This window comes from Leuciscus leuciscus (genome assembly GCF_965113295.1).
Source record: "Leuciscus leuciscus genome assembly, chromosome: 15".
Taxonomy (NCBI): domain Eukaryota; kingdom Metazoa; phylum Chordata; class Actinopteri; order Cypriniformes; family Leuciscidae; genus Leuciscus; species Leuciscus leuciscus.
In genome coordinates this window covers 24,446,143-24,460,952 of record NC_138739.1, presented here as the reverse complement: position 1 = coordinate 24,460,952, position 14,810 = coordinate 24,446,143, and the positions used below count along the sequence as shown (strand labels likewise).

The following is a 14,810-nucleotide window of genomic DNA, read 5'->3' as shown; positions in this document are numbered from 1 at the left end:
AAAACTGTACCAAATATTAAGTTCTGCTTTTCTGATGTATCAAATACTTATGTCATGCAATAAAATGCAAATTAATTACTTAAAAATCATACAATGTGATTTTCTGGATTTTTGTTTTAGATTCCGTCACTCACAGTTGAAGAGTACCTATGGTAAAAATTACAGACTTCTACATGTTTTATAAGTGGGAAAACCTGCAAAATCGGCAGTGTATCAAATACTTGTTCTCCCCACTGTATGTTGAATTAAATTGTGTGGGGGAAAAAAGGAACGTCAAGCATTGCATTATGGGATGCAACGTTGTACGCAATGTGCAAACTTTTGTTGGTCATTTGGGTATTCAGAACACCGGCACATATTTACATACTAGTATACTGCAGCAAGAGTATTAAGGTAGTATGCTATACTGAAAATTATGGAGGCTTGTTTTCACCACAGAATAAAACATTTGAAAAGATAATTACGACTTTTTAATCTCACAATTGCTTGTTTACATCTTGCAATTCTGACTTTATTTCTCAGAATTGCGAGATATGAAGTCAGAATTGCGTGATATAAAGTCGCAATTGCGTGTTATAAAGTCAGAGTTGCGAGATATAAACTCACAATTCTGACTTTTTTCTCGCAATTAAAAAAGTTATTACCTTCTGTATTTTGTGGTGGAAACAACAGCTTCCATAGAAAATAGCCCACTCTAGATCAAAATTTGTTTTAGAAGTTACTGAAGTGAAAAAAATAAGTAACACCTTTTAACGTGATTTTAATCTGTAATGTTTTATATGACTTTGAAAATGCTTCAATACTTCAATTCACACACATCTTAGTCAGAACATCCATGGTTTCCAGAAGCTCCAGTTGAGAAACCTAAAGCCCCCAAATATCTCAAAATGTTCAAAATATAAGTTAATTTCATGCTCACCACCTGGCCAGTTATTCCAAGCTGATACCGTTTGCGCTCAATTTCCTGTTGAAACCTGCAGTGCGACTGCGTATTTGAACAGAGCCTGCCATAGAAAAATCACAACTCCGGTCCACACCTGTGAGGGCTACAATAATAGCGTTAGAACCCATGCTGTGGTCGGCAGATAAACCCAACCAGCACAGTTTGCGCTAGCATTTGGCAGCAAAGATGCAAGAAGTGTGCAGGCGTTGCTATTTCAAGTTGGACTTGTTGTTTGACACATTTTTGGGACATTATTTGATCTATCTATCTATCTATCTATCTATCTATCTATCTATCTATCTATCTATCTGTCCATCTGTCCATCCATCCATTCATCCATTCATCCATTTCTATATATGCTGTTGAAAACACTGCTAATAAAAATAGTGTGCTTAGCATGTTAGCATACCCTTAGTCACCACAAAAAGATATGTCCATCATCTTTGTAGCAAGTCTCACGACATGTTTTCTGAGCGAGAGTGGGTCGATAATGAATATTTATATACAGAATGTATGTATGTTATAATGTATGTGTGTTTTGTTGTGTGTGTGTGTGTGTGTGTGTGTGTGTGTGTGTGCTAGTGTGGAAAGAAAAAGTCACTTTCATCTCTCTGAGGAAAATATTACAGCCTCTTTAAGCTTTTTTTTCCCCCAACCAATCATCTTGTCATTTTGATTTATCTGAATTGTGTATCTCCCTGCGTGTGTTTGTGTGAGAGGGAGAGCGAGAGACTATTAGGTGATCGTTTTATGAGGAGAACGGAGGGGGTACAAATGACTTCCATGGAGGATGAACTTATGGCTCTGTCTTATGGCTCTATTTAATTTCTCACCATCTCTCTCGCTGTGTGAGTAAGAGTGGAAATTGCGCATTAATACACTTATATAAATTATATAAGCAACTTCAGTAAAGACCCCACAATTACCACACGCAGGTCAATTTCTCATAGGCTAATGCTAATGCAAACGTTTACAAACTGGCTCTTTTAATATTGTTACATCCAAAATTCACTTTCTTTTAGTAATGTTACGGATTTTTAACAAGTTAAGCTCTATTACCACTGAAAATCATTGAATTTTGAACCTCAGTTTACCGAAATCCAACAAAAATTGCGTTTACAGTCTGTGGGGTGAGGAATTGTATCAGGTAAGGTAAACATTGACATACAGAGGAAATTCACCTGAATCAGCTTTTTAAAATGACAAACGTGTGTTTGACTACAACTTGCATCACCGGCTATTTTAGAGGTTACTATTTTAAGTTCAATTGCGGGTGGTTTTAGTACTTACATACTGCATGCTAAAGTTGAGCGACTGCCCTACGCAAATGTATAACCACTGAAGCATTTTACATGTAAACTTGATATTAGCGTGCTAAAATTAGCTAGCCTTGTCAGTGAGAATTTGTGTCTAAGACTTTAAATCCTGTCATGACCCGCCATGTAAACCTGCAAACTTTTTTATTTTTTATTTTGAATGTACAACCACATTACTTCAGCACTATACATGTAAACTTGATACTAGCGTGCTAAAATTGCTAACTAGCCCTGTCTGTGTACGGTTGTGTCCACTATTACATTGCATACATATAATGAATGGCATATAAAAGTACTTTGTAACAAGGGCAAACTTTATTTTATTTTTTTTTTACACTTTTTAACTTTTTTTATTAAGCATTAAATTGAGCCTTGGCCATAAGAAAGAATTCTTCTTCTTTTTTACATTAAATTTTTTAGGTAAAGATTGAAGTACAGGGGGAATTCACCTGGATTAGCTCTTTAAACTGGTGAAAGTGCTCTAGACTACAACTTTTGTTGTGTTTTTTTCTCAATAAATTTAAGCATTAAATTTAACTTTACAGCTCACATATGACATTTTCAGTATGGTAAAAACATGGTAACATTCAAAACTTTTTATGTAATTATTATTAATTATTATTTATATTTAATATTTTGCACAGTCACTCATCAATGAGAAGTTACTGATCAGATACAATATGGTTTTAGTTGAAAAATATTAAGTTATGACTATTTTATAAGCTTACATTCCACAGGGTCTAATCAGACCCGGGAACGCAAAATGTGTATACAGTTTTTTTATGTATTTTTAATCCAATCTCATAACACTTTTTTTGTGCATAAGAATTATCATTTTTATTAGGTATCTTTTTATATTTATTTTTAAATCAAGTTTTTATGTATACATTGTGTATACATTATAGAAATTTGACCTGAATCAGCTCTTTTCAACAAAATGATGAGCTGCAAACTTCTTCTTTCAACTTTTTTGGAATTTCTTAATTGCTATTGTAAATGTATTACCTCATAGCCTGTGCAATATTTGTTTGTTTTTATCAGTTAAGAGATAATTGTGTAATTGTCGCAGATGTTTAACCCGGACCATTCTTTTAAATGCAGTCTGCACACATACTGTATACAATCTCACTCTTATTCTCATAATCATTAAAATTCTCTGTGTGCTCCCGTTGGGTGATTGTTTACTTCCATTACCCTTGATGCCAATAACAGGAGGTTCCCGACCCATGTGCCAGGAACCTCCCGCTAACATCACACGCTTCCCATGACACACTGCGGCCTAAGCTCATTAACTAAAGTCAGAGAAGTGATCTCACCGCAGAAGCAGCCCGCAACCGTCTCTTTGCTTTTAAACCGAACAATTAAAAAAAAACTTTGTACTTTCGGCTGACCTGCAGCATCGACTCAGTTTGCAGTTCGATATTAGCGCTTCCAATGACTGTAAACCCTTTGTTTACTTCAGTAAAAACATCCGAGTATGGTTATTAGTTGTAATTATCCTCAGAAGGAACTTAAAGGACTTTTTTGCCATCTAAAACAACTAGCTAGTAATAAAAAACAAAGTTGAAGAGGAAAGTACTCCAAATAGTGCATTAGCAAGAAAACTAGCATAGAAAAAAGCTCACTTAAGGCTTTTTCCCTGCAGGTTTGGACTCCATACGGGTCAGCGGTCCCAGTGAGGGATATTTTTGTTAGTCGCCCGTGTGTGTTACTCACCGCACGGCCACTGTCATTCTCATTTCTTACATCTATCAATTCCTACTTCACTTTATAAATAAGAAATATGTTTTTCTCATCTTTCCATTTCAACTCTTATGTAAGAAATGGAATAACCAGAAATGGAAAGACGCAGAGGCTTAGAAGTCATTTGGAACCATTTCCCCACTAACGGGAAAAAATGCATCAATAATACAAAAAAGCCTTAAAAACGAATGCAACCAATTTCAGTGCAGAGGATTCGAATTCTGTAAATGTTGGGGCATTTTATATTGATGTGCCGTTAAAAACCAACCCAGCTCTTGTAGGGGGGGAATCTAACTTCCTGAAGCACAAGGATAAAACGGTGCAATGCACTCTGGAGGCCTGAGTTTGTAGACGTTTTTACGAGGACGTGTGGGTTTTTTTTATTAGTGATGTATTGTTTGGAAAAAAATAAATGCTAGCTTGTCAATAACATCTTTCAGTCATCATAAACTGGGCTGCACAGTGTGTGTTTTACATACAATCCCAATCCTATGTTCTGTGTTGTTAGACCTATACAATGTTTGATTATTATTATTTAATGAATAATGAATACCATGAAGACTAGTTTGATTTGCTAATTGTTCAATGGTAATTGCATGTATTTAAAATAGCTTATTTTAGGTTTGCCATCCTTTTTTCCCTGTTTTGTTTAGTTTTGTTTCTTGTTGATTTGTTTTGCTTTGTTTTTGTTTTGTTTCGTTTCTAGTTGATTTGTTTTGCTTTATTTGCTTTGCTTTTGTTTTGTTTTGTTTCTTGTTGATTTGTTTTGCTTTGATTTTGTTTCATTTGTTGATTTGTTTTGCTTTGATTTTGTTTAATTTCTTGTTGATTTTGTTTTGCTTTATTTGCTTTGCTTTTGGTTTTTTTTGTTTCTTGTTGATTTGCTTTGCTTTTGTTTTGAATGTTTTGCTTTGTGCTTTTCGTTTGTCTCTCTTTTGTTTTAATTGTATGTGTTTTTAAATATTCGAATATTGTTTTTTATAATTTAAGACGAGACACTACAGTCAAAAACAGTTTTTCCATGCTTCTGTCAATTTTGAGATTTGGGGCTTTTTGGCTTTTCATAAAGTGTTTTTTCAGACTAGTGGAAAGAAAGCATCCAAAATACTATTTTAACTATCTTTTAGAGCACTTTATATTACTTGATCTGGACAAAATCAGCATTATAAGTTGGGTACTGGTGAAGTATGGTGATATCTACTATTAGTTATTTTTTTACCCAATTCACCGGGGGTGTCTTGCCTTAAAATTTTAAATGATCTAATATTTTTTTATTATTATTACATTTTTATAATTTTTGTTATTATGTTTTGTTATTATTATGTAAAATATAGTTTTTTTATTATTATTATTATTGTCCATCTATCCCTGAAGGAACTTTTGTTTGCCTCAAAAGGTAAATATGCAGAAGCATCACTGAAAGCCATAAAACCACTGATACTGTTTGCTCCTTGTTTGTGAAATGCAGGATTCAGCGCAAACGTTTGCATTAAAACCAAATTCCAATTTAATTATGAATAAAACAGCAGGGTCACGATTTGGGGAAAGCTTTTTCATCCTAGTTAAAGACCGGCCCATTCCCACCAATAGGCTCTGCAATCAGAAAACTGTCTGTCGGCCGTCCAAACAGAACCATCTCTCAGCTCCATTAATCTGGCAAAATCCATCAGAGAGCGTTCATCAGGACCCAAGCGAGCCGTCTGTCAGCACGCCTGTCTTAAAGAGACAAGCGCTGTTTGGGCCTGACAAACAAAAGACGTTATTTTGACAAATTGCCTGCAGATTAGGGACCTTTTTGTAAGCGGGGGCCCCCAGAGGTGGGCCGGGAGCGAAACTGCTCCAGGTGTTTGTTTGTTTGTTTACTCGGCCTGAATGTGGGCCAGGGTTGGAGTGATAGAGCGACTGACAGAGCGAAGGGCCCCGGCTCTGTAGGGTTGTAAAGATCAACGCCGGCCGTATTTGTTACTCCGCATCAAAGAGAGGTTTGCAAAACAACTTAAGTCGACACTCAAATGAGAAATGTTTTCTTTTGCAAAGCCTCGCCTTGCTTTGATTCAAAGTCAGCATGGAGTCGATGCTTTTATGTGTGATTTATTTTGAGTTTGTGTGCGTGTGCTTACAAAATAAACCAAGTAAAGCAGGTACTTCTTGTGTCAGGGGCTGTTTCGATACTGAAATTAAGTAAAACATTTATCTACTTGCAAGAATCAGTCAAATTGTTTTCTTTTCGTGGAATCTGGTTGAATTATTAAAATAATTTAATTTAGGCTTCATTTATAAACATGATACTCTTGCATTTTTTTTTATTTATTTTTTTACATATTTTATTTTAATAATTTATTATATTATAATTTAGGCTTAATTTAAAATATTTTCCTCTTTTTTCCCTCCCCCCCCCCCCCCCCCCCCTTTTTTTATTTAAATTAAATCTAATATTTTGATATTGTATTATAGGTCTTTTCATGGAATCTGCTGGAATTAATAAAACATTTTAAACTTAATATTTGTAACCCTGTTTCTCATTCTAGCACTTTTTTTTTATTTTTGTGATGTAATCATTTGTATCATATCATATGTCATGTCATATATGTCATATCATATAAATATATTCTGGTATGAAAATACTTTAAGCAATTTATTCAGCTCACATAACCTTTTCCCAACTGAACATGCTGAGTTTTAACTAATTTAGTAGAACCGTAAATACCAAAGGAACAGGAACAATGCACGGGGTCTGTAATGCATCTCTGCAGTGAGAGAGAGAGTGTGTGTGATCTTGCATCCAACAGATGGACGTGTGTAAATGAGGCAGTGACTGATGAGATGAAGAGCTGCTGACGAGGGATTTAATGAGGCTTGGAATTGAGGTGTGTGTGGGGTGGGTATACAGAGAATAGAAAAGAAGAAGAAAAAAGATAAAGACAGATAAATTAAGGAATAGAGATGGACGGAGGTCAAAAGAAAGGATTCTGGAAAACATCTCACTTAGAATTGCATTTGTGCTCTTTATTCACAGAATTAATCAGCTCCAGAGCTTTCTCAGTCAAACACACACGCGCACACACACACACACACACACACACACACACACACAGGCTGTGTTCCAAAACCTAGTGCGCCTGCTTGACTACATAGGCAGCTGCCCTCAAAAGCTCATTTGCAGCAACAAAGCTCCCGGAAGCCATTCATTTTCAGTGAGAGCTGGTGATTTGAGGCGACATGAGCGACCGTTTGGCGTGTCTCAAGAAAGTTTTAGAAGTTTAACTTTAGGAATTAAACAGCAACTAGAAAAGGAAGACAGAGAAAATCCTGTGATATGTCTCCAGAAGTTAAAGTCACTGTCTGCGATTTCCATATGATAAATCTCTATATGCACGGATAAAAGAAATGTATATTATTATTATTATTATTTTATATTATTTTTTCAGCATTTTTCTATTTTATTTTTGTTTGGAAAACCATGTCAGACATTTTCAGCATTCTGAGTGATTTGGTTTAGTTTAATTTAAATTATAAAAAAATTTCTTATTGTTTAGTTTTTGGGAAAAAAACGTTTCTGAAATAGTCTGCATTCTGAATGATTGTTTTGTTTTGTTTTGTTTTGTTTTGTTTTGTTTTGTTTTGTTTGTTTGTTTTGTTTTTTTGGTGGGGGGGGGGGGGGGTGTTTGGAAAGTTTAGAGGACATAATAAAAACTGCTAATTTGTATCACTTTTATTACTATTAATTGTTTAGGACAAAGTCATTATTAAATGCTCAGTGTATTTTTATTATTATTATTTATTTATTTATTTTTTGACTAAACGTTAAATTGACAACTACCTACCTTTGGAACAGCCTTTGCGTCATGAGTGTGTCTATGATGTCTAGAAATGCTTCCTACGTTGTTATCTCATAGGTTTTGGAATGGAGCCAGTATCTCTCTCCTCTTCAATTCAAGGTGCTTCATTATCATGATGTCCTCTCCTAGCCGCCCCCTTCTCTCTCTTATTGACGCTTGTTGTTTAATGGCTCTGAGTGGGCAGTGCATTTTAAGCTCTGATTAATGGAGCAGTAATGATAGGCTAACACCTAGATGTAGCAGGTAATTAAGCATCAATGAGCTGTGCAAAAGCACTCAGACACACAGAGACTCGGTCACACATAGCCACACATCACCGCCAAGGGCTTTAATTGCTTGAAAGTTGCTCCTCCATTTCTCAGGAGACTTAATTGAGATCTTATTGATGGTTCATTAATGAAGCTTGTCTCAGATGTTTCTCTTAAAATTGCTTTGGAGAAGCATGAGAAACGAGACAATCACTAATGTTGAGTAAAGGTGCGATCGCATTAGCAAAATTTCGAAAAAATGTCTGTCTTTTTCAATATAGCGTAGCGATGTATGAAGCATTGCTCACACTGAAGTCACTGTAACCAACTTATCGACTTAATGAAATCTGTGTGGGAAAAATCTTCGCCTTCATGTTAAACTCCAAAATCTCTTGCATTCCTATTGAAATGCACTGTTAAAAAAAGTTACATTTTTAAGTATAATCAACTTGGATATTTAAGTCGTGTTGACTAAAAATTACATTAAACTGACTACTTATAATTTTTTACAGTGTGACTGGATTTCGCATGCAAAAATGAATAGTAAAGGCTTGTTCTCACTAAGAACGAAAAAATTTTTCTAATTCTATGAGAATAGGGAAGTCTACTGTAATGATAACGATGCAGAGGAACGATATAGTTGGAGATTTTTTCAAACTGATGAACTCTAAAATCCTTGACAGCCAAACTTTGAAGAGCTTGTGCATTTAAAGTGGCAGAAGACAAAACTGCAGCATGTACTTATAATTAACAGAATATCATTGTCTGTTGGTGTGGATGCTAATATAGTTATAGTTCTCTTGGTGCCAATGGGCCTTAAAGAATACAGAACTATATTAATGGTTAATGGAACAACTCGGCTTGGTTGGTTGGTTGGTCTTGAAAAAAATATGATAATTAATGTTGGAGAATGTTGGAAAACTTCTGAGATATTTAAAGGTTGGTTCTTCTCAAGTCTTCTCAAGCCATACAATGGCTTCACCAAAATTTAATTTAATTGCCAAATCAGCACCAGGTTTGACGTCTTGCTGTTGAACATATTTGGTTCCTTTTGTGTCCCAAACGTGCCATGTTTGAATGAGGCTTAAGAGCTACTTTAATACAAATAATTACTGAAATTTCATCTTGTCACAAAGCTATGTTATTTCAGAAAACTGTAGCGCACAAGTGGTATGAACTTCTTTTATACTCAACATCTCCAATCTACATTACAAAATAGACAAGGGTGAGTAAATCATGAGATTTGGGTGAACTATCCCCCTAAGAGAGCTCACATTCACATTTTTCTGTCCTCCGGGAAGCCTTGCAATAAGAAAATGTGGCATTCTGTGGAGTGGAGAGCAGATGTTTGCACTCAGATTTAGATAGACATCCTCATTTCCCAAATTATCCTCTTCATGGTGCTTCCTCCAAGATCTGTTCTCCCTCCATTGCAAATACAACACTAAGATCGTTTTCAAGTGCAACTTGTGAGACTTTTATGAAAAGCACAAAGTTCCTGGAGGAGGGGTAGAAAAATCATTGAATCAATTCAATGAAAAAAAACATTGAATGTTTTGATTGTGTTTCAGATGCAGCTCCCATTGCTGACCAATCAGTGCATCTCATTATTGCAGGTAAGAATGCAATCAAACTCAAAAGATGATCTATTCATCTACAATTCTTTGAATCATACAAGGCCACACTGATAATATGAGTGTCTCAATGGATATTTAAGGCTGAATTATTCAATAAATTCGCTTTATATGTTATTTAACCTCACATTTTACTCACAGCCACGCCCACTTTTCATCATCCAATCAATTTACAATGGATAAAAGTCCCGCCCTCTCTAAAGAAAACGCTGTTTTTTAGAGACACTCTTAGAGGCTGTTTACACGACACCATTTTTAAACAAAACGGACATGAAAATGCAAGCTTTTGAAAACGGGATTCAAAGTGCGAATTTTGGTGTGAAAACGGTGACATCATGTGCATGCATATTACGTGTTCAGTCTATAGGTGCATAGTGTTTCTTTACAAAGTGACATCGCCCACTTCTAGCCTGGCATGAATTCGCGGATCCGTGTGAACGGGAATCGTTTTGACAACGTTGTCGTCTGTACGCGAAAAACGCAAAGGAAAAACGTTTCCGTTTTTACTACTTTGTTGTCGTGTAAACATACCCTTAAAAAAAAAAAACTATTTTTTACTGGCATCGATTTGTCCATGAAGAACTTTTAACATCCACAGAACGTTTCTATTCCACAAAAGTTTCTTTAGATTCGTGAAACATTCTTCACACACACACACACACACAAAAGGCTACATTCACACGGTCAGTCCAAATCCGAGCATTTGTGTACCCGATTGGAATCTGATAAAAAAAAAACGATTGACTGTCCAGATTGTGTATCGGGTTTGTAAAAATTGCATTTCATGATATTTTTTGCCGTTCACACTTGATAAATCTGCACTGTAAAACAATGTTGCTGCCTTACATTTTTAAGCACAATCAACATAAATTACATTAAATTGACTTAATAAGTTGAATCTTGCATAACTTAAAGAGTTGAAAAGAATAGTTGAACTTATTTTGATGAGTTAAAGCAATGTAAAAACATATGCATATCGGATGTGCACAAAAAATCAGATTTGGACTGACAGTGAGAACATTGTTTCTAGTATGCCAAGTTAAACTTTGATTAGCTGGTTCAGGAGTGTTTTATTGGGTTTGTAACTAAACTTTACAGGACAGTGACCCTCCAGGAACAGGATTGTACACCCCTGTTCTGTGGCATCACTGCGAAAACCTGCTTTTGGAAACTTTATTTTTAAGAGTGTTTAATCAACTTGATTTCATTAGTTTCTGTTCTTCTTGTGATTGTTCCATCACCCAGGAGTCTCTATAATAGCGGTTTTCGTGATGATACTGCTAATGATGGTAATGGTTCTCCGCTACATTGCCCATCAGAAAGGTACATATTACACCAATGAGGAGGACTTAGCCTTTAAGAGTGACCCGGAGGTGCAGGAGGTCTCAGAAAGTCCAGAAGATCCAGAAGATCCAGAAGAAGGTAAGAGTCAACCTCCACCATTTTTCCACTTTGGATTAGAAACTGAAAACGGACACCTCCTGCTTAAAAAGTTATTATCAACATTAAGTTATTAAAAAGTTTTTAGCAACCTATTCTCATAACGGTATCGAAAATCTTTTTTACAGAGGAGCCTTAGTATCTTCTGGCGGGAAGCCTTTGGGACGTTTCCTGTGTGAAATGGATCACTGCGAGCGACAGAAGGATCTGTCATGGCTCCTCTTCCTTTTCACTCCAATCACATATGCCTTTTCCAACAGATGTCCTTTTCTGATGGCTTTACACCCAAACCATTCCAAAAATTCCACTAAAATAGGTTCCCATGTGCGTAAGCACTTGTGTGCTAATTATTTTACTCTGAGTGATACAGAATTCTTAAATGACATTAAAATGTGAGTTTTTTTTTTATACTGTTAACGTTTACCCTTATAAATTAACACATTCATGTCTCCATTTAGTAATATTTGCATAATCTTTCATATGAACATAATATGAAGTTCTTTTGCTAATATTGATTGTATATTTCATAGATTTTTTTAATTTACGCCAATTTTAGTGACTGGTTGGCATGTATCTTTCAATAAGATAATAATAAGAAACTGTCCCTAAACTTTGGAACAGAAGTGTGTCTGTCTATATATATATATATATATATATATATATATATATATATATATATATATATATATATATATATATATATATATATATATATAATGTTCAGTATAAAATTCAATGGGTGTGTGTGTGTGTTTGTTTTATGGAGTTTTAATATGAACTAAAGAACAAAAAATGTTGTGTTATTTTTGTGCTTTTTTATGTTTGTTAATCTATTTAAGCTTCAGAAAAAAAAACTATTTCAAGCTATGTTTTGCTTCAATTATAAATAAAATGATTACAGAAGATGGTAAAAGGACATTTAAAATAATCCTTCAAAGTTTTGCATGTGAAAAGACATAAATAGACACTAATAAAAAAAAAAACTAATAATAAGGACCATGATTTGACTTTTGATTTGTGTCATATAGCCTAGCTGTGTGTGATTGTACAAAGAGTGCCAATTTTATAGACTCTCTTAATATAGACGTTTCAGGGTATTGCTAAGAAGAATCCAAGTAAATAAAACTAAGTATTGCTTCATTTTGAATCCAGCTTGATATTTATACAATCTGAACCACCTGCAAAATCTGTTTGCTGACCTATATGTGGTATGGATACAGTAATACTATGCTAGAGCTCTAAAAATACACACATTTAAGAGACACAGCTAATGCTAATGTAAACAGTGCGTGACGGTCCATGTAGGAAACAAAAGACAAACAAACAAAAACTGTGGTTTTTAGAGTTTCAAAAATAGCAGACTGCGCAAATCAAAAGCTACATCCCAGAATACGAGAAACAATCCAAACAGCCCAAACACACAGCTCTCCCTTTGTCTACAGCAATTTGTTGGAAACTGGTACATCTCGCTATACGACGGAAGCCAGTGACCTGATTAGGGCTGGATGAAAACAGTTTCTAATTAGCGGTGAACAGCGTCACCCCCTCAGAGAGTTGAGCTGAAATAAAGTGTCAACAACAGCAGGAAACTTTCAAAGAAAAACTCCGATATAGCATACGTGCTAGGGGAATTAGCCCGTTCCCGAGCTTGCGACTATTATACGACCATGCAAAATACAATTTAGCAGGGAGAAGCTCACACAAAGAGCGCATGGGCAAATACATCAAACGATACGGGTTATTTCGGAGCTTTTTGCTCTGCATTGAGGCTCTCCAGAGATGCTATCCCACGTACAGCATTCAGACCACCAGTAAACCCTGACGCCAAAAACGACATCTAATCATGCCAACTCATGTTTGATTCAGCTGAGGTGACGTGATGCCTCAAAAACATGTCAGAAATATAATAGCTTCGCTAGATGCGAAAATGAACTTTCCGAAAGTGTTAGCGACCGATTTGTTTATTTGCATTAAATAGGTTAATGATATCCCCGGCGATGGATCATCAAGTAATTTCCGCCAATTTTCTGCTGTGGACACACAGCAAATGAACCCGAACGAAGAGTTTTTTTTCCCCCTCCCTGACTAGGCGACACAATAGGGTCAGTTTGATCCAGCTCTGTTTGGACGTTAATCATCATCAAAAGCGTCAATCCGCATTGATTTCTCATCTCTGAGGAAACCATTACAGGGAATAAAAACGACAGATATGACAGAGTGAGTTTCAGCCCTCTTTAGAGAGGTCGGTCTTTGTCAGAGGAGTCTGAATCAAGGCCGTCATCTCTCAAATATCATGAAAATGTAGCAGAATAAGACTGTGAGACGCATTATGCTGCACATATCGCACATCTATAGCCACATAGGGAATAAAAGAAGTGTACTTATTTCGATGCCTACAAGTCATTCGTCATAAGAATAAAGGAATAGTTCACCTAAATATGAAAATTGTGTAATTTACTCACCCTTATGTTGGTCTTTTTTCAGTGGAATGCAAAAGGAGATACACAGCATTTTAGCTTTTTTTCCCATCAGATGTCCTAGTGACCATGTTTGCCAAATAGACCCAAAATACTATTTTGGGCTATATGACATATCTAAAAAAATGACACTTCAAAGTCTTCTAAAACTATACATGTGCTGTGTGCACACTGCGCAGCTAAAACATTTTTAGCGATTTTCAGGCAAACTTTTAGACACCACATTTTGCCAATAAATAAGCCACAGTCACACTAGACTTTAGGCAAGTGAAATTTATTCGGACACTGCAACGAATGTGATATGACGTCACTCGTCTTTTTAATAAACATGATGAATTCAACATATAACAAATAGTAATACACTCAAAAATGTAAAAGATGTACAATCTACTCGTCTTTATTGCAAAAATATCGTTCTATTAAAGGGATAGTTCACCCAATAATCATCATTTACTCACCCTCAAGTTGTTTCAAACCTGTATGAATTTCTTTTTTCTGCTGAACACAAAAGTATTTTGAAAAATGTCGGTAACCAAACAGTTGATGGACCCCATTGACTTCCATAGTAGGAAAAAAAAAATACTATGGAAGTCAATGGGGTCCATCAACTGTTTGGTTACAGACATTTTTCAAAATATCTTCTTTTGTGTTCAGCAGAAAAAATAAATTCATACAGGTTTGAAACAACTTGAGGGTGAGTAAATGATGACAGAATTTTCATTTTTGGGTGAACTATCCCTTTAATTCAGCCAAGAGGTCTGATTGTGCCGTGATTAATCTTCTAATGGTCAAATTAGTAGCTCAGAGTTTACCAAACTTGAACCTTGGACTTTCCGGTCTGACTCATTCGCATGCGAATTAATTGAAGTCAATGGAAAGAAAAGTGCAGTGTGACCTCCCCATAACCCCAAACAGGTCTGGATCGACATGAGAGTGAGTAAATAATCACAGAACAGATTTGGAACAACCTCATTGCTCAAGTATTACAGATATTATGTTAGAATAGCTTTATGTTGTAAAGCATTTGTTTGTTTCCTATGCTAGGTGTTGTTTAGCTTAAGTAGCACAATTCATTCATTAGAACCTGCAACTATCTTTACATTTAAATTTTACTGAGGAAAGAAGTTAGTTTATTCGTCAGAGCATCTGGATGTTTGAGCTGTTGATAAG

At 35.5% G+C, this 14,810-nt stretch overlaps 1 protein-coding gene across 2 annotated transcripts in view; it reads left to right on the top strand.

The window, feature by feature from the left end:
- The window catches only part of LOC309476585 (uncharacterized protein), a 46,722-nt gene extending 34,557 nt beyond the window's left edge, over positions 1-12,165 (top strand). For both annotated transcript variants that reach the window (XM_082139677.1, XM_082139676.1), the window contains 3 exons: positions 9,661-9,705; positions 10,969-11,145; positions 11,292-12,165. In XM_082139677.1, the coding sequence (XP_081995803.1) occupies positions 9,661-9,705; positions 10,969-11,145; positions 11,292-11,302 (233 nt within the window). In that variant the 3' untranslated portion in view covers positions 11,303-12,165. The remainder of the gene's footprint in view (positions 1-9,660; positions 9,706-10,968; positions 11,146-11,291) is intronic.
- Positions 12,166-14,810: the final 2,645 nt, after the last annotated feature.